The sequence below is a fragment of the Schistocerca serialis genome, chromosome 1 (genome assembly GCF_023864345.2).
Source record: "Schistocerca serialis cubense isolate TAMUIC-IGC-003099 chromosome 1, iqSchSeri2.2, whole genome shotgun sequence".
NCBI lineage: Eukaryota > Metazoa > Arthropoda > Insecta > Orthoptera > Acrididae > Schistocerca > Schistocerca serialis.
The window spans coordinates 314,810,116-314,830,597 of record NC_064638.1 but is presented as its reverse complement, the minus strand read 5'-3'; the positions used below and the strand labels follow the sequence as shown (position 1 = coordinate 314,830,597).

Sequence of the window (20,482 nt, the reverse complement as noted above, 5' to 3'; positions counted from 1 at the left end):
TCCTAAGTGTTTAGCAAACCAGGAATGTATCCATGCAGACCTATAAACATAGCTATTGTCACCTTGGAAGAGAGAAGTGTCCATGGCATACTTATCTTTAAGTTATAGAAGAAAGGGCAATACATGGTCACCGAGAACATTGACCTAAATATTCTGGTTTATGCCCATGGTAACCTGAATAAGTGGGCTTAAGTTGTGGAACGAAAACCCTCCAAAACATCACACAACCACCTCAGGACTAAAATGCACTGTACAAACACAGCATGGTAAACATATTATTAGGCCATCAGTGCATTCAGTGCTTTTCATCATTTGAAAAGCAGCAAAACTGTGACTCATCAAATCATATTACATGCCTGCAATCTGCTGCTGTCCGATTTCTGTGTTGTTTAGCCCATCAAAGATTTGAAGCTTTTTGTTCCACTGAGAAATGGCTTTCTATGGGGCAAGCAGCTCAAAATATCCCTTGCTTGCAGTTCCCTTCACTATGTATGCTCAAAGAATGGTTGAGATAGACCTGAATTCAATGACAACAGCAACTCTTGTCAGGTTTGAAACGGGTTGTCACTGGCAAGGTGGGTCACTCCCATTTAGCCTAAGTTAGTTACGATCTTTTTACAGCTACTGTTCTTACGCCCTGTCATGGCTGCGAATGGTAAACCATTCTGTGTACACATTTTGGACAGTGTATGTTGATACACTAACAAACCTCGCAACTGCTTTCACACTGGCGCATAGGCATGTCCAGAGACAACAGTTCCTTTCTGTCATTCTGTTACATCTTTGTTGACCCATCTTACTGAGCCGATTCCACACACTGCCATGACTTAAGTCAGCAGTGAAAGGTCACATAATCACCTGGTACCAGTTCTACACCACTCCAAAGTAACCAATACGCTCTTTCAAAGGGGTGACCAATAGTTTGTTTTTGAACTTATAAGAACAGGCCATTGACGAATTTGGAGAGGACATGGTGAATCGAGTTGAGATGCTTGCTTGGCTATTAAATCATACAATTTCTGTTTGTGCACATTCCTCCGTATTTCTTTCCTATCTAAGCTGACTGGATAATGTATCACGAATCTCTGCCCAGTTTTTCTTGGCAGATAAATGGGTCATGTGCAGCAGGATAACCTTATGATGATTTTGTCATTTCAAATGTATTACATGAACAGGGAACTTGTCTCAGAAGCTATATGTCTGAATTTGTGGTTGGCTAAGTATCTTATTAATTATGCCAAACATGAACAACAAGAGTGAATTCATCACCTTGACAACAATGGAGGAATGGGATCTAGCACTTAGTTACTGAGCTCTGTAGAGTTAATTATATGATGTGTTCTCTGTACTGATTGATTACTGACAGGGATATAACACATTAAACTTACCCTTATGATAACAAGGTAAATTTTGAATGTAACAATGCTACATAAACAATAAAATATTTCTTACTTTTTCTGATGAAGCCTGTCATTTATATTACAAAAATCATCAAAAATGGATAATCATACTGCATCGATTGACACTGAGTGATTCAGAAAATGTGTCAAACGAATAAAGCACTGAAAAGCTTGTGCATGCTAATATTTTAATTAGACATAACTTATGAACAAGTATCTAAATACACAAATATTTGTGGACTGTACTTTTAAGTTGTGTTTCTGAAACATGTTTTAGATAATTAAAATTTTATCACACTATGATGGTATAAGACTCCACAGCAAGAAGCTGAAACATACATAAAAGGAATAGTGGCATTATGTTCATGCACTTTGATTGATATTGAAGTACTCCATTGGAGCTTATGACATTTTCATATATTTTTACTTTTGAGAGAGACTTGATAAGTATCCATTTCCTACAATATGTAGCCTTTTCAGTAGTTGCAGGGGCAACAGTCTGGATGATTGACTGATCTGGCCTTGTAACAATAACCAAAAAGGCCTTGCTGTTCTGGTACTACGAACGGCTGAAAGCAAGGGGAAACTACAGCCATAATTTTTCCCAAGGGCATGCAGCTTTACTGTATGGTTAAATGATGATGGCGTCCTCTTGGGTAAAATATTCCGGAGGTAAAATAGTCCCCCATTCGGATCTCCGGGCGGGGACTACTCAGGAGGACGTCGTTATCAGGAGAAAGAAAACTGGCATTCTACGGATCGGAGCGTGGAATGTCAGATCCCTTAATCGGGCAGGTAGGTTAGAAAGTTTAAAAAAGGAAATGGATAGGTTAAAGTTAGATATAGTGGGAATTAGTGAAGTTCGGTGGCAGGAGGAACAAGACTTCTGGTCAGGTGATTACAGGGTTATAAATACAAAATCAAATAGGGGTAATGCAGGAGTAGGTTTAATAATGAATAAAAAAATAGGAGTGCGGGTTAGCTACTACAAACAGCATAGTGAACGCATTATTGTGGCCAAGATAGACACGAAGCCCATGCCTACTACAGTAGTACAAGTTTATATGCCAACTAGCTCTGCAGATGATGAAGAAATAGATGAAATGTATGATGAGATAAAAGAAATTATTTAGGTAGTGAAGGGAGACGAAAATTTAATAGTCATGGGTGACTGGAATTCGTCAGTAGGAAAAGGAAGAGAAGGAAACATAGTAGGTGAATATGGATCGGAGGGAAGAAATGAAAGAGGAAGCCGCCTTGTAGAATTTTGCACAGAGCATAACTTAATCATAGCTAACACTTGGTTCAAGAATCATAAAAGAAGGTTGTATACCTGGACGAATCCTGGAGATACTAAAAGGTATCAGATAGATTATATAATGGTAAGACAGAGATTTAGGAACCAGGTATTAAACTGTAAGACATTTCCAGGGGCAGATGTGGATTCTGACCACAATCTATTGGTTATGAACTTCAGATTGAAACTGAAGAAACTGCAAAAAGATGGGAATTTAAGGAGATGGGACCTGGATAAACTGAAAGAACCAGAGGTTGTAGAGAGTTTCAGGGAGAGCATAAGGGAACAATTGACAGGAATGGGGGAAAGAAATACAGTAGAAGAAGAATGGGCAGCTCTGAGGGATGAAGTAGTGAAGGCAGCAGACAATCAAGTAGGTAAAAAGACGAGGGCTAATAGAAATCCTTGGGTAACAGAAGAAATATTGAATTTAATTGATGAAAGGAGAAAATATAAAAATGCAGTAAATGAAGCAGGCAAAAAGGAATACAAACGTCTCAAAAATGAGATCGACAGGAAGTGCAAAATGGCTAAGCAGGGATGGCTAGAGGACAAATGTAAGGATGTAGAGGCTTGTCTCACTAGAGGTAAGATAGATACTGCCAACAGGAAAATTAAAGAGACCTTTGGAGAGAAGAGAACCACTTGTATGAATATCAAGAGCTCAGATGGCAACCCAGTTCTAAGCAAAGAAGGGAAGGCAGAAAGGTGGAAGGAGTATATAGAGGGTTTATACAAGGGCGATGTACTTGAGGACAATATTATGGAAATGGAAGAGGATGTAGATGAAGATGAAATGGGAGAGAAGATACTGCGTGAAGAGTTTGACAGAGCACTGAAAGACCTGAGTCGAAACAATGCCCCGGGAGTAGACAACATTCCATTAGAACTACTGATGGCCTTGGGAGAGCCAGTCATGACAAAACTCTACCATCTGGTAAGCAAGATGTATGAGACAGGCGAAATACCCACAGACTTCAAGAAGAATATAATAATTCCAATCCCAAAGAAAGCAGGTGTTGACAGATGTGAAAATTACCGAACTATCAGTTTAATAAGTCACAGATGCAAAATACTAACGCGAATTCTTTACAGACGAATGGAAAAACTAGTAGAAGCGGACCTCGGGGAAGATCAGTTTGGATTCCGTAGAAATGTTGGAACACGTGAGGCAATACTAACCTTACGACTTATCTTATAAGAAAGATTAAGGAAAGGCAAACCTACGTTTCTAGCATTTGTAGACGTAGAGAAAGCTTTTGACAATGTTAACTGGAATACTCTCTTTCAAATTCTGAAGGTGGCAGGGGTAAAATACAGGGAGCGAAAGGCTATTTACAATTTGTACAGAAACCAGATGGCAGTTATAAGAGTCGAGGGGCATGAAAGGGAAGCAGTGGTTGGGAAGGGAGTGAGACAGGGTTGTAGCCTCTCCCCGATGTTATTCAATCTGTATATTGAGCAAGCAGTAAAGGAAACAAAAGAAAAATTCAGAGTAGGTATTAAAACTCATGGAGAAGAAATAAAAACTTTGAGGTTCGCCGATGACATTGTAATTCTGTCAGAGACAGCAAAGGACTTGGAAGAGCAGTTGAAGGGAATGGACAGTGTCTTGAAAGGAGGATATAAGATGAACATCGACAAAAGCAAAACGAGGATAATGGAATGTAATCAAATTAAATCAGGTGATGCTGAGGGAATTAGATTAGGAAATGAGACACTTAAAGTAGTAAAGGAGTTTTGCTATTTAGGGAGCAAAATAACTGATGATGGTCGAAGTAGAGAGGATATAAAATGTAGACTGGCAATGGGAAGGAAAGCGTTTCTGAAGAAGAGAAATTTGTTAACATCGAGTATAGATTTAAGCGTCAGGAAGTCGTTTCTGAAAGTATTTGTATGGAGTGTAGCCATGAATGGAAGTGAAACATGGACAATAACTAATTTGGACAAAAAGAGAATAGAAGCTTTCGAAATGTGGTGCTACAGAAGAATGCTGAAGATAAGGTGGATAGATCACATAACTAATGAGGAGGTATTGAATAGAATTGGGGAGAAGAGAAGTTTGTGGCACAACTTGGCTAGAAGAAGGGATCGGTTGGTAGGACATGTTTTGAGGCATCAAGGGATCACAAATTTAGCATTGGAGGGCACCGTGGAGGGTAAAAATCGTAGAGGGAGACCAAGAGATGAATACACTAAGCCGATTCAGAAGGATGTAGGTTGCAGTAGGTACTGGGAGATGAAGGAGCTTGCACAGGATAGAGTAGCATGGAGAGCTGCATCAATCCAGTCTCAGGACTGAAGACCACAACAAAACAACATGTAGCCAAATACTAAAGTTCAAAACATTTTTGCAATTACAGCTTCACTGTATTAGTTTTTATTCTTAATAATTTTAAATTTCCTACCTTTCTTTAAAAGTTATTACTAGATGTACATGTAAGTGTACGTACAATGATTCATATAATAGTATCTCTCATCTACAAATCATTCACAGTAATTTTATTTCATTGTCAGAGCAATTACTTTCACACATGGAGTACATACTCTTGTGTTCTCCCTCTCTCCTCAATTATTCTCTCAGGAAATTATGATTTTGTTTACAATAAAAACATACTTTTACATCATTGTTTGTTCTAATTAGCTTGTAAATGACTGTTCTACTGTTTGAAGTAATCATGATGCCTGCAAGGGTCTGAAAATTCAATCTGGCACCTCACCTCAAAAACTGTACCAAACCGGTATCATTTGAACAATCCCCATTGCCATCAGCTCGGCTTCACTGAAATGCTGAATGATTTCTGAACTATGCTATTACCCAAGCGACTATGAATATAAATCTGGTAACTGTTTACAACTGAAAAGGGCTCTCTACATCTGATTTTGTACACTATGAGTGAGAAGTTGAGGGAGAGTGTGGGGAATGTGGTGGGAGCAGTGGCCGGGCATCTTGACCATCAGAATCAGTTGGCTGAGTAACACAATTGGACATGAAAAATATTTAGGGGTGTATATTATATAAATTTTGTCATGACGAATATCCCTGAAATTGTTTAGTTTGAAATGTTTATTACTGTCTTTAGTTAAATAAAGAGCTGGATATATGCTTGCTGGTCCATTTCTATTAAGTCTTTCATCTGAAGACTAGCAATTTATTGGAAACCTTAAAAATTGACTCACCAGTGAAATGTACTCTGGGTTGTAACTTGCAAGTGTGCAGCAGTTGCAAAAACAAACCAGTTAATCAAGTCAGAAGATTTGGCTTCTTTACTAACAGGACATAGTTTGTTAATATTTCTACATGTTAAACTACGAAGTCACTGCAACAAAGGTCTTCTTCTAAATGAACTATTGTATAACTCCAACCAATATGCAGTGGTATACCCTAACATGTGTGTCACGCTGTTCCTTCTTTAGTTCAAGAAATCCATCAAATCTACTGGTCAACTTACAAAAATATTCAAATTTAGCTCCCATAACATTTTCTTTCTCTTTCAACCTGGATGTTTAACTTCCACATTTTCTGAATGTGACAAAACCATGCAACCAATGCTGTCTAAATGCTCTTCCCACACACCCCGTACTTTCATCGACACCTTTCCAGTAATGCAACAGGGAAAGTTTCTTAGTAAAATATCCTTCATTACTATAGTCAACCTGTCCCCATACTCTAATACCTCCTGGTCTCCACCTGTCTCCTCCCTTGCCTTCTTCTTCCCATATTTCAACCCCTTGCTTCTGCACCAGCTGAAATCTATGCAAGCACCCATTTCTTTACATGAGCTTTATAAGGGAAAGTGTCGCCTCAGAAATGGTTCTTGACAATACGGTATGAAAGTAAGTGTTGTGAACAAATAAATTAAATAGTAAACACAGCAGTAAATCTAAGCATCCTAAACATTTATAATTCCTTCACTTCCTATTTAATTGAAAACAAAACTACATATAAAACAGCAATCTACTTTAATCCTGCCCCCTCTCCTCCCCTTCTTTTTATGTGATGTGAAATCACATGTGAAATAGGTAGCCCCTCTCAAAACACAGGAGATGTAACACAATGAGAACTTGTACTGTGAAGCTACATTAATGCTGCACATGAGTTACTGAGTGTTGCAATATTTCCTGTTAGTGACATATAGTGGAACCATGCTCAGACAAGCAAAAATAAATGTGTGACTTAATTTTGTCCACTGTTGTCAGTGTTCTTGCACAGAGGACTCAAAATGTACCATGTCTTAAAATAACAGTGGTTGAAGATGATTTGTCTTCTTTACTGACTTAATACAATAACCTGTTTTCCAGGAGGAGAAAACTTGTCAAATATTTTAAATGAAATGAAGGCCATATAATGTAACTACAGTGAAACCCCGCTTTTACACTTTTCAAGGGGGTAAAAAAAAAAAAAAAAAAAAAAAAAAAAGCTGGAAAATGTAAAATGAGAGAAATAATAATGTTTTAAGCTGTAAAAGTTATGTATAGGATACCCTCTTGCATTTTCACACTTTATGTGTGATATATGTACATAACAGGCATCAAAAGACTTGTCACAGACTTGTTTATTATCTGATAAAGGTTTATTATCTAATAAAAATTGCTGATGTGACTAACTGATAACTGTCTGGGAAATAGGAACATTTGACTCAATTTCATACGTCATAATCTATGTTTTCAAAAGCCTGCAGCTGTCATTCGTTATTCAAACATTGAAATACTGCACTAGTTATGTATTTTTTTCATGCTTAGAATGGCATGTTTCGACAATTTTTTCCCGCTGTCAAGTGTAAATATGTTGATACGTATTTTGTGCTGCTCTGTGTCTCTCCTGTAGTCGTCTTTCTGAAGTTACCAGGTACTGTGCCTCCTCAGTTATGTATAAAACTACACACACAGGCAAATTATCCCTCACATTGTTTGTGTAACATCGAAGAAAAAAGAAGAAAAAATTAAATAAGTAAATACTGCACTTGACAACGAGAATAAATTCTCGAAACACGTTTTGCTCATCATGAAAAAATCACGTAACCAGTGCTGTGTTTATACTAAAAAGTAAAAGTATTTGAGCAACCGCAAAAATGAATGTGGTGTGAACTAACATTACAAGTGGCCAAATGCCGAAACACACCAAATATGGTTCGACAAAGGTAACATGATGATCACAACAATCACAAAAATGCGTTGTTGTGATCGGTCATAATATATTTATTCGAATGAACCTAGTTACTTCCATCAGCCACAATGCCAAGTAGAGCTTGGCAGTGGCAGGAGATACGGCGTGAATTGTTCCAACTGTACATGTTTATCAGTTCAAATCCACTGAGTATAACCACTCTGGTGTAGAGAAACTTAACCATGTACTATTTATAAACACTACTGGGTGGCCAACATCATGCCTGCATCATTTTTTCTCCATGAAAACTTTTTCGTAATGCATAAATTGCAGGAAAATTATAAATATGTTGACCCAAAATCGTGTGCAAATTAACACTGTGGACATAGGAAATTTGACAGGAACAGTATAAAATGTCGTACATGGTGGGATAAGATTAATTCCTGGAACATAAAAGCGGGGTTATACTGTATTAAGAAAATGGTATCAAGTATCTCAATGAGATGTTGCTCATATTTCACTTACTGAGCTCTGAAATCAGATAAACAGCAATTTATGAAAGAAAGTATGTAGGTTATTTTGCAGTAAACAGCTGTTGAATCAACATCAATAAGATTTTTTTGACGTATAATGTAATGAATAATCTTGGTTAGGGTGACGGAGAATTCTTGCATCTGTATGATGGACATAATTTTAAATGTGGATCTGTGCAGTCACACATTTTTTAGCCCCACACAGTTTGTCATTTCACTTTGTATTGAGTTTAAAGTTTTAAGTGAAAGAGGAGGAGGAGGAGGAGGAGGAGGAGGAGGAGGAGAGAGAGATTAGTGTTTAACATCCTGCCGACACTGAGGTCATTAGAGACAGGGCCCAAGCTCGGATCGGGGAAGGAAATTGGCCACGCCTGGCATTTGCCTGAAGTAATTTAGGGAATCACGGAAAACCTAAATCAGGAAGGCTGGATGAGGGCTTGAACTATCATCCTCCCCAATGTGAGTCCAATGTGCTCACCACTGCACCACCTTGCTCAGTTTTAAGTAAAAATATGCAGTTTATTCCTTTTTGTTTGGAATGCTTTGGATGGGGAGGGGCATTAATGAGCAAACTATGGTAATTTGTGTGGCTAGAATACAGAAAGTTAGTATTTCTGAAAGACAAGAAATCTTTAACCATTTTTTACTCTTAAAGCATCTGAAACGAAAGTATTAGAATGTATAATCCGATCCATGAACTATGGCAGTTCACGTAGCTCAAGACACAGATGGGGATTGCATTGTTGCTGGTTCCATGTGATGTTGCAGTAAGCGCATACATGTTTTCTGTATACCGTAAATTATGTTTCTCACTTGCTTGTTAGACTTTGTACTTTCCACCAGCATCAGCTGTGACAACTCACAACAAATTGAAAAAAAATTCACTGCATTACTCACTACGATCATGTTTAACATTTGCATTGAGTACGATGTTCACAGCAGAGCGCTGAGAACACTACTGAATGCTCATTGGCTATCAGAGAATACGTGATGTAGAGAGGGGAGAGAGGGAGAAGAGGGGATTTTTCTACTCTCCTCCTACTTGTCCATTGTAATTATCCTCTTTTAATTATTGAACTCTAGGAGCAACACTTTCCTGTTTCTCCCCCTTCAACATTTCTCTGCATAGGTATGTCACCTCTACTGCACAGCCCTTTACCTTAAGTTAAGCAACTCATTGTCCTTTCTACATACCTATCAGCTGTTTCATACCTCTTATATTGGGGGGAAAACCGCACAGCCTGATACAAATAATATTATCACCTTTTTGTTAATTGTTTTCTTTTTGCATAATTGTAGTCTCAGTGTCTCATATTGGTTTTCATTCTTTTCTGCTCTCTAACTGCACTAGTGAAATTACAATCCAATTGTAATGCATATTTTGTACATTTAGTAAATTTCTCCCCACTAGTGACTGCATCACTCCTATATACTATATATACACTGATGAGCCAGAACATTAAGACCACTGTTCGGCATGACAAAGAATGCCATCTGGTGGCATTGTGGGCACATGATGTGGTAACATAAGTATGTGAGTGGACAAGCACAGATGGGGCATCACCCTAGTGAAGATATGGACTGCAAATGGAGAAATCCATTAATGTAAGTGACTTTGGCAAAGGGCAGATTGTTGTTACATAGAGTCCGTGAACAAGAATCTCGAAAAGCAAAACTGGTCTGATATTCATGAGCTACTGTTGTGAACATCTTACAGAAAGGGGTCAGAGGACAGTGAAACTACCACTAGGCGTTAAATGGTTGGATATCCACGACTTTTCACAGAACTTGGGGTTCATAGGCTTGGCTGCTCTGAAAGTGCAATAGATTGTGGTCTGTGGCATCTCTGCTGAAAGAGCACAATGCTGGTGCAAGCAGAAGTGTTTCGGAGCGCACTGTTCATCGTACGTTGTTGAACATGGACCTCCACAGCAGACCACCCTGTGTGTCCACTGCTGACCTAACGACATTGTCAATTATGACTGCTGTGGACAAGGGACCATCAGGATTAAGGTAAATCACATTTTTGCTACACTAGGTTGATGGTCATCTCCATAAACACTGCCATCCAGGCAACAGTAGCTCAAAACTTGCAGTGCACCACAGACAAAGGTTGGTGGGAGCACTATTATGCTATGGGAGACATTCTCCTGCACTTGCTTGAGACCTGTGGTAGTAATCAAAGACATGCTGACTCTGCTAACTACCTGTGTCCCCCTACATGCTTAACGTCTTCCCTGACGGCAATGTCCTCTGTCAGCAATATAACTGTCGTGTCTCTGAGCCAGAATCCTGCTACAGTGGTTGGAGTAGCATTATAGTGAACTCACATTGATGTCTTGGCAGCCAAAGTCAGCTGATGCAAATCCTATGGAACCCATATGGGTCACTACTGGGCACCATCACCATGTACACAAATCACCAGCCCGATATTTACACAAATTGCACAACCTGTGCGTAGACATCCACATACCTCCCAACAAACTGTGGGATCCCTGATACACAGAATCAGTGATTTATTTCATTCCAAAGATGCACAAACATGGTATTAAGCAGGTTATGGGGCAACTGAAGAATGGGATACAACCCATTGGCTTTCACCAATGACATTATAGTTCACTCATAGATATTACTGTCTTTACTTTTGAGTCGTAGATAATGTCACATACCTCCATAAACATAATAACAAAGTGTCTGGCTCCTGATACGCAGAACCAGTGATTTATTTAGTTCTGAAGATAGACAAACAAGTAATTAAGTAGGTGGTCAGAATGTTTTGGCTCATCAGTGTAAGATTTCCACAATTTCTCTGTTTGAAGATGACTCAGTATATAAAATAATAGTTAAACATGGCAGAGCACTTCAACACATAGAGACCTAACAACACACATTTACTTGAGACACATTTCAAGGTGTTTTTTTATTATGATCAATAACACATCAGTCTCAAACTTTAATCTATGTATAATAAGTAGGAATTTTTTACCTGTTTTAGAATCCCAGCTAGTAATAAAACCATCATGTGAACCAGTGTAAACAGTCTTCTTGTCTGGACTCAAAGCAAGAACTGTAATAGGCTTATTGTGTCCCTAAAATTATAGAAGCATGCGATAAGATGTAATCAGTATTTTCCTAAAGCAAACTGTGTTTTAACATTTAAAAATGCTGACCAGCAACTAATGACAAATTCAAGAATTAAAACTCAAAATCTAGTAATAATAATAATAATGATAATAATAATAATAATAATAATAATAATAATAAAAAGAGAAAAGTTCAAAGTTTGATTCCCAGTTGTTCCTACATTTTTTTTAAGATTTATTGTTTATTTCAAAGTTGTCAATGCTCTGTTTACAATCTCGTATAGCACGTGGAAAGAATGAACACCAATATCTTTCCATATGAGCTCTGATTTCCCTTATTTTATCATGGTGATCGTTCCTCCCTATGTAGGCCTGTATCAACAAAATATTTTCGTATTCGGAGGAGAAGGTTGGTGATTGGAATACCGTGAGAAGATTCCGTCGCAACGAAAAATGCCTTTCTTTTAATGCTTTCCAGGCCAAATACTGTATCATTTCTGTGACACTCTCTCACATATTTTGAACTTTTTCGATGTACTCCGTCAGTCCTATCTGGTAAGGATCCCACACCGTGCAGCAGTATTCTAAAAAGAGGACAGACAAGCATAGTGCAGGCAGTCTCCTTAGTAGGCCTGTTACATTTTCTAAGTGTCCTGCCAATTAAATGCAGTCTTTGGTTAGCCTTCCCCACAATATTTTCTATGTGTTCCTTCGAATTTAAGTTGTTCGTAATTGTAATACCTAGGTATTTAGTTGAATTTACGGCTTTTAGATTAGACTGACTTATTGTGTAACCGAAGTTTAACGAATTCCTTTTAGCACTCATGTGGATGACCCCACACTTTTCTATGTTAGGCTTTAGGTCTCATTAATCTGGATGGGTAATTCAATTCACAGGTTTGAGAAAGGCAATGACATATCACCTCCAACAAATACCCATGCCTAATAGTGCCTTGTAGTGTTCACATCAATTTTTAGGTAATAATTTAGTAACAAAGGATTGATAAAGGATGGAGATAAAATAAAATTACAAACATGTCAAGAATTCCATCCAGGAAGAAAATTCAAGAAGACCATGGTTTTATGATAAACCAAAACTTAAAAAGATGTAGAAAGAGTAGAAAAAAAAACAATACTTGCAATGAAGGTTGAAATGTTGGACAAACACTGACAGCTGGAGAATGTGGTCACAGCTTATCAAAATCAAAGCAAAGAAATAGACAATTAAAAATGTGTTCTAAAGTATTTGTTGTACAGCAAACAAAAACTTTCTTAGTGCAGATCAAACATGAGGCAATAATGAACCAGGACACAGCTTTCGCAAGAAGCAATAGCAGCTAAAAAAAAAAAAAACCATTATCTAAAAGAATTACTGTAATACAACATTTTTAAAAGCTACCTTTATCACTCTTATGGGCTTTACAGGGTTGTTGACATCCAGATAAGTAATGAATCCACTAAGGGAAACGGTCAGAAGGTACTGTCCTTGCCACAAACAAGAAACCTGAAACAAGAATCTTAGTTATATCAGTACGTCACCTGGTAAAATTCAATGTATTTGTTTTTCCATAATCAACAACAAATATTTATTACTTGCACAAATACTTGATTTTATTACAATGCACTAGAAACCTACAATATTCACTATGAATTTGCTACACATATTTATTTGCTTTGCTAGTGTGCATTTGCTATATATAGGGTCATCTGATTATTTTTAACGGACACATTTCTTGCACTAATATTTAACAATTTCTTTCCTTGGATGAAACAGTTTAAGACAAAGAACACGTAAATACAGCACAACTCATAGAAATTATAGGTTGCTTTGAAAAAAGTTTTTGTGTGTAAAATATTTCTAATTTATGTTAAACAACGGAAAAACCAGGAAAGGAATAATGACAACATTAGGAAAATAATAGACTGCAGCTCACCGTATAGAGGTGTTGAGTCACAAGTGGGCACAAGAAATTGACAGCTATACATGCAAATTCTTATTCTAATGTAGAAACACAAACACACAGTCAGCATGGATAAATCTAGGTGTAGGGAGTAGGACGAACTTCTGTGGAGTTGAAGGCTATGGTGGAAAGGTTAACAACAGTGTTACAGAACTGCTTTGGCTCTGGATTTAGTGGAGAGCTGGTAGGGAATTTCGGGGGATGTGGCAAGTTGAGAATATCAGCTAGACAGGGTTTACGTGCTATGAGGGATGGATGAGGAGGAACTTTGTGGGTAGGATAGGAGTTGTGTAGTGGTGCCCAGAGGCGGCATTAGGGTGTCACCATTCATGGAGGTGGTGTTTGGAGTCCTCCTCCAGGTGCTGGAGAGCAAGGGATTCAATTTAAGAGATGTAATGAATGGAGTAGGGATTACACAGTAGTAGTATCTTGCAGAGAGGGAAGATGGTTCTAGGATGCCTGTGCCAAGGACATGTGTTTCTATAGTACCAGTTTTGTGAGGGCCAGGGATTAGCTGAATCTGAAAAGGTGAAAGTCATTGTGAAAGGAGGGGCGCAATCCAGAAAAAGTTATCTTTATGGTTAGGCCATTTGGGGGATTCTGTGGTTTAGGCAGCATTTGGGAAACAGAACGTGGGACTAGGTTTTAGCCAGGGAACGAAAGACTTTTCTAACCTGGTGCAGAAAGATGGAGCAGAGTCTATTGTGGCAGGAATAGTATAAAGAAAACAGGAATGATGCAGAAATGGGCAAAATAGGTGTTGATTGTTTTGAGAGGAGACTGGTAACAGAAAAGGAGTTGGATAACAGAAAAGATGCATAAAAAAACTCACACAGGTACATAAAAATATGCAAAAATAAGTGGTACATAAAAATATGCACAGATATGTACGAATATGCACAGATGTGTAAAAATACGCAAGAGTGTGTGAAACCACATTAAAATACACAATTATAACTACCAGAGGAAAGAATATGGGGCATCAGGTGCTGCATCAACAATCTGCGCAGTCATGAAGCCTGTGTTATATGCGGACAATTGTTGATACAGTGAAACTTGGAAGCAGATTCAGTTTGGAAGGTGGTGAATAAACACAGCAAAGAAGGGACACAGAGGAGTAATGCCAGAGAGAAGAGTAACAAAGGAAAACATCACAGGATTGTAGGATGGAAGAAAGCCGTTTGGCAAAAAACAAACAATGGAAACTCCAGATAGGAATACCAACAATGCAGGTAAGGTACACTGCTACACACCGTGAAGAAGGTACATTAAGTTGCAGACAGGTGCAGTTGAAATACATTTACATAAGGCTTTCGCTCCACAGCCTTCATCACACACACACACACACACACACACACACACACACACACACACACACACACACTATTCATACACACAAGCAAGCACACCCCATGCACACATGACTGCCAATTCTGGCAGCTCGGGCCGGATTGCAGCTATCACATGGTATGCAAGCAGCCATCTGGAGGGAGTGGGGAAGGGGAAGGGATAGTAGTGTATAGGTGGGGGGGAGACAAACACTTTCTGGCAGAGTGTGTAGGGACTGCAATGCCAACAAGCGCAGGGTCAGATGGTTGTGAGGAAGAGAGGTGGGGAAGAAAAGGAGTGAAAAATTAGAGGAGTAGGTAAAAATGAGTGCATTGGCAGAGGGCAGCAAACAAAGAGGGTGGAAGATGAGAATAGGGAGAAGATGACAGGGCAGAGGTGGTGCAAACTGATGGATGGAGAGTGTGGGGCAACATGTTACCATAGGGCCAGGCCAGATAATTATGGGAGTGGAGAATGTATTGTAGAGAGAACTCCAATCTCCTCATTTCAGAAAATCTGGTGGTGGAGAGGATGATTCAGATGGCTCAGGTAGTAAAGCAGCCACTGAAATTAAGCAAGTTATGTGCCGCTACCTGTTGTGCCATTAGGTGGTCTGCTTTTATCTTCGCCACAGTTCGGTGGTGGCCATTCATACTGGTGGGCAGCTGGTTGGAACTCATACCATATAAAAAGCTGCAGAGCCAGTAAATGACATGGTTGCTTCCACAGGTGGCGTGGCCCACGCCACAAGGATCATATCCCTGTGAAAGTGCCACATGCAAGACCTGCCCAGTCCACTCACCCAGCACTTTCTATTCCAGTCCTGTCACAGGTTTATCCTACCCCATCAGTATCCACACCACCTGTGAAACTAGCCATATCATTTACCAGCTCTGATGCAATTACTGCACAGCTTGTTATACTGGTGTGACTACCAACCAGCTGTCCACAATGATGAACAGTCACTGCCAAACTGTGGCCAAGAACAAAGCAGACGACCCTATGGCACAACATACAGCTGAACATAACACACTTGATTACAATGGCTGCCTCCCTACCCAGCTTTTCTGAATGGTAAAGGTTAGAGTTTTTCTTACAACACATTCTCCAATCCCATAATTATCCTGGCCTCAACCTACAGCAACATACTGTTCCCATACCCTCCACCCAACAGTTTCCAACCTCTCTGCCCTGTCATCTCTTCCCCATTCTCGTCTCCCACCCTCTGCCAATGCATCCATCCATCCTTCCCCACTCCTCTCCTTTCTTGTTCCTTCTTTCTCTGCCTTCCTGACCCATGACCTTCTGATGCTGCACCTATTGGCATTCTAGTCCCCGCACACAATCCCCTCCCCATCTGTACACTAATATCTTCTCCTTCCCCTAGCTTGCATCCTCCAGATTGATGCTTGCATCCCACATGGTAAGTGCATTCCAGCCCAAGCTGATGGAATTGGTGGTCATGTGTGCATACGGTGTGCTTGCTCTACATTAGAATAAGAGCTTTTGGCTGAAAGCTCACATGTGTAGTAGTCTTTTGTTGTGTCTGCCTGCGAATCATCATCTCCTCTATATGGTGAGTAGCAATCTGTTCTTTCCATAATATTATATTATTTACGTGAAAATTGTGGATACGTTTTATCCCTCTAGTTTCAGGAATAACTTAACAGCTTGAAGTTATTTTTCACTGAAATTATAACATACTTAGATACATACATACATACTTACAAGCACTACTAAACATAGCAAAAAAGGAGATATTCTCAGAGGGGGGAAAAACGTTAAGATTAACACATCCAGTTCAGCTCTTGCAACATTACCAATATATTTTTAAAAACTTTATCAAACAACCTATTTAGATGCTAAAGTGAAAAATTTTGAAGTGGAGCTTTGTATACCAACTTAGAATTTTCTTTTTAAATCGTATTAAACTGACAGTGCAAAATAAACAGCCAATGAAACGCAACACATCGGTTTCTAACTACTATTCATGATACTTCAATCTGTCTTTTTTTGCTACAGTGAAGTTTTTGATGCATGAAGCATTAATAATAATAATACACAGTTTTAGTGGGCCATGTGTTTGAGGACAACACTCAGTCTACCTCATAAAATAATTTTTACAGCAATAGTAACTAACGGAATTGGTTCTGTGAGGACACAAGAAGAACCTTGACCTTAAATTATGAACAAAAATACATTCTGGTTAAATCCATACTGTAGATCATGAAAGCAGCACAACTATACATGGCACCAGTACATACAGACATACAAATATGAATCACTGTACTGTTGCTTTTCAGTGTCCACAACTAACCTGCACGGCTTAACACTGAATTTATGTTTGAAAGTTTTATCTGTTTGGCTTCAAGAGGTAGGAGTGAATGGAAAAGAAAATTGAGAATCTGTTAGATGATAAGTTTTGCTTTCACAAAGGTACATGTAGTGGAGAGGCAGTTCTGATATTGCACATGACAATAGAAACAACTTAAAGAAAAGTCAAAACCTGTTCACAATTGAGACCTAGAAAAGGTGTTCAACAATGTAAAATGATGTAAGTTCAAAATTCTAAGAAAAACTGGACTGAGCTATATGTAAAAAATGTAAGTGGGAAGAGTAAGAATATAAGACCAAGAATGAAGTGTTCAGTTCAAAAAGAGCACAAGAGAGGAAAGAAGACTATTCAATCCAAACATCAAAGAAGCAATGATGTCAGTAGAAGAAAAGTTAAACAGTGGGATTAAAATTCAGGATGAAAGGGTGTCAGATTCCTTGGTGACATTGCTATCGCCAGTGAAATTGAAGAAGAATTACAGGAGCTTTTGAAGAGATGAATAGTGTTATGAGATCAAATATGATTTGAGAGTAAACTGAAGAAAGACTTAAGTAATGAGGAGCAGCAGAAATGAGATTAGCAATACACTAATCAAAATTTATTAACACAAAATAGATGAAGTTAATAAGTTCTGCTACCATGGAAGCAAAATATCACATGACAGATGAATCAAGGAGTACATTAAAATCAGCTTAGCACAGCCAAAGAAGGCATTCTTGCCCAAGAAAGTTCTGTTAGTATTGAACATTGGCCTTGTCTGAGGAGGAAATTTCTGAGTATATATGCTTGGAGCACATCACTGTATGGAAGTGAGTCATGGGCGGTGAGAAAACCAGAAAAGAAGAAAATATAAGCATTTGGGATATGGTGCTACAGAAGGATGTTGAAAATTATGTGGACCCGTACGATATGGAATGAGGAGGTTCTTCAAAGAATTGGTGAAGAAAGGAAAATATGGAAAGCACTGACAAGAAGAAGAAGAAGAAGAAGAAGAAGAAGAAGAAGAGAGGATGGCGGGACATGTTAAAACATCAAGGAATAACTTCCACAGTAATACAGGGAGATGCAGATGATAAAACTGTAGTAAAGACAGATATTGGAATACATCCACCAAATAACTGTAGATATAGGAGAGAAGTGCTACTCTGAGATGAAGATATTGGCGCAAGAGTGTTATTTGTGATGGGCCACCGTGAACCAGTCAAAAGAGTGAGGTCTCCAAAAAATAAACAAGAGCAAAGTAATACAAACAACCATTTCGTATCATATAAGGCGACCTTTGGCTTTAAAAAAATGATTGAATCCTTCTGAGGACCGATGTTTATAAATCCTTAATTCATTATCAATAAGGCTTCAATAATAGAAAGAAAGGAAGTCTTGCAATAAAGGCCACATTGGCTCAATACTATTGCACAAATCCAAGGAAAGTGCAATATTTAATGTTAATGTTGACAGACTTATATTGGACATTTACAGCTTTGTGAGTGGGGATATCACTGTCTTAGGAGATGTAATCAGTAATCTAGAACCCACCTTACAGCAGGTGATTGAGAGCACTCTGTAACATGAACACTTTGTGCCATTAACACAGCAATTGCCTTTTATTACTGCCTGTTTATAAATGTATATAATTTTTCATTATTTATATGAATATACTGTATGTGAGGTTAATGTTTGAAAAAATTATTACTGATTCATGCACGGGAACTGATAGGTACAAATGTACAGGGTGTCCCAAAAAGAATAACCCGATTTTAAATAGAATTATTTATTAGGAAGAAGGGCTTAACACCGACAAATTGCACACTAAATTATTCAGAAAAGACAGAAGTTTATAAAAATCCATCATAAATGTTCAATATGTCCTCCACTGGCTGTACGGACGACATCTAGCAGATAGCCGAATTCATCCCAAACTGAGCGTAAGATGTCTTCTGTCACTGAAGCTACAGCACCTGATATTCTGATTTTTGGTTCATCAATGTCATGAGGTAAGGGAGGAACGCAAACACATTGTTTAACATATCCCCACAGGATGAAATCACATGGTGTTAAGTCAGGGGACCTAGGAGGCCAAGAGTGTAAAGCCTAGTCTCGCAGTACTGTACGCCCTATCCAACGTTGAGGCATAATGGCATTAAGGAAACTACGCACGTTGCTGTGCCAGTTCAGTGGTGCTCCATCTTACTGACAGATGAAATTGTCAGAGTCAAATTCTGGGAATAATCAGTTTCATAGCATTACAAGATATGATTGTCCTGTTACAGTTTCTTCCTCAAAAAAGTAGGGTCCATAAACCTTGCTTTGCGAAACAGCACAAAAACACTCACTTTTGGTGAATCACATTCGTGTTTAATTGTTTCATGAGGATTTTCGAGCCCCCATATACGCACATTATGATGGTGAATCTTACCGCTAATATGGAAAGTTGACTCATCACTGTATATCAACTGTGACATAAGTGTCATCTTCCATGTCCACACTCCAGGTCAGCACTCTTAGCGACATCCAGCGGATTTTTTCTGAAACTCTAGACCATGCCGATTACATCTAGTGCTGTTTCAGTTACCTAGTGACATTTGTCTCAATATTATTACAAGTTAAAATCGGGTCATTCTTTTTGGGACACCCTGTATTACTAACCTTACTCACATAAATCGTGCTCATCCCAAGAGTAATCTTAGTAGTAGCAATGTAACAATGTTGAAACCAGTTTTTTAAAAAAGACTGTTCGGTTTTGTTAATACTAAGAATGAAGTGCTAAAAATATCAATAAAATCGATAGTTCGTTAAAGACAGAGTGTACTTCACAGATTGCATAACCTGAACCAAAAATTTAATAATCTGCATCCTACTTCATTTCATTTTGAAGCTGTTTTTAAATAAGTAATTGAGGCAAAGTCAGAATATTGCATAATTCACTTTTTTAAGAGTGTTCCACACAAGTGTTGACATATGTTGCTGTACCATTGGCTTGAACGATGTTGTTTCTGACTATATAACCTTAAATAAAAAAAGAAGAAAAAATAAATAGAAAATTTTGTATAAAACTTAGCAGTTGTATCTCCCTGTGCAATTAATGTGATTTTATTGCTATTGACTTTTTTTCAAAACAGTTTACCTGTTGATCTTCAACTTGGGTGCCCATTACAAACTCAGACACAACAGTTCTGGTTTCAACATCCCACAGCTTGCATGTCTTGTCTCCAGATGCTGTCAGTAGCTGTTTCCCATCAGGTTTCCAAGCAACCTTTAAATACACACACATTCACAAAAAAATAAAAAAATAAATAAAGAAGATAACACTCATTATTTCAAACAAAGACTACACAAAGATTTCAAAAGATATAGAAGGTGCAGAGAAGCTAACCAACATGTTTTTATTTATGGTAGAATGGAAATGATAATTTCACACAAGTCTCTTATTTTATAATTTC

The 20,482-nt window shown here is 38.3% G+C and overlaps 1 protein-coding gene across 1 annotated transcript in view; it reads right to left on the bottom strand.

Annotated features, from left to right (window-relative positions):
* LOC126469690 (actin-interacting protein 1) overlaps positions 1-20,482 on the bottom strand; it is a 166,407-nt gene that overhangs the window by 74,509 nt on the left and 71,416 nt on the right. Inside the window, exons 7-9 of the mRNA XM_050096856.1 lie at positions 20,167-20,295; positions 12,820-12,924; positions 11,324-11,426 (exon numbers count right to left, since the gene is read on the bottom strand). Of these exons, the coding sequence (XP_049952813.1) occupies positions 11,324-11,426; positions 12,820-12,924; positions 20,167-20,295 (337 nt within the window). The remainder of the gene's footprint in view (positions 1-11,323; positions 11,427-12,819; positions 12,925-20,166; positions 20,296-20,482) is intronic.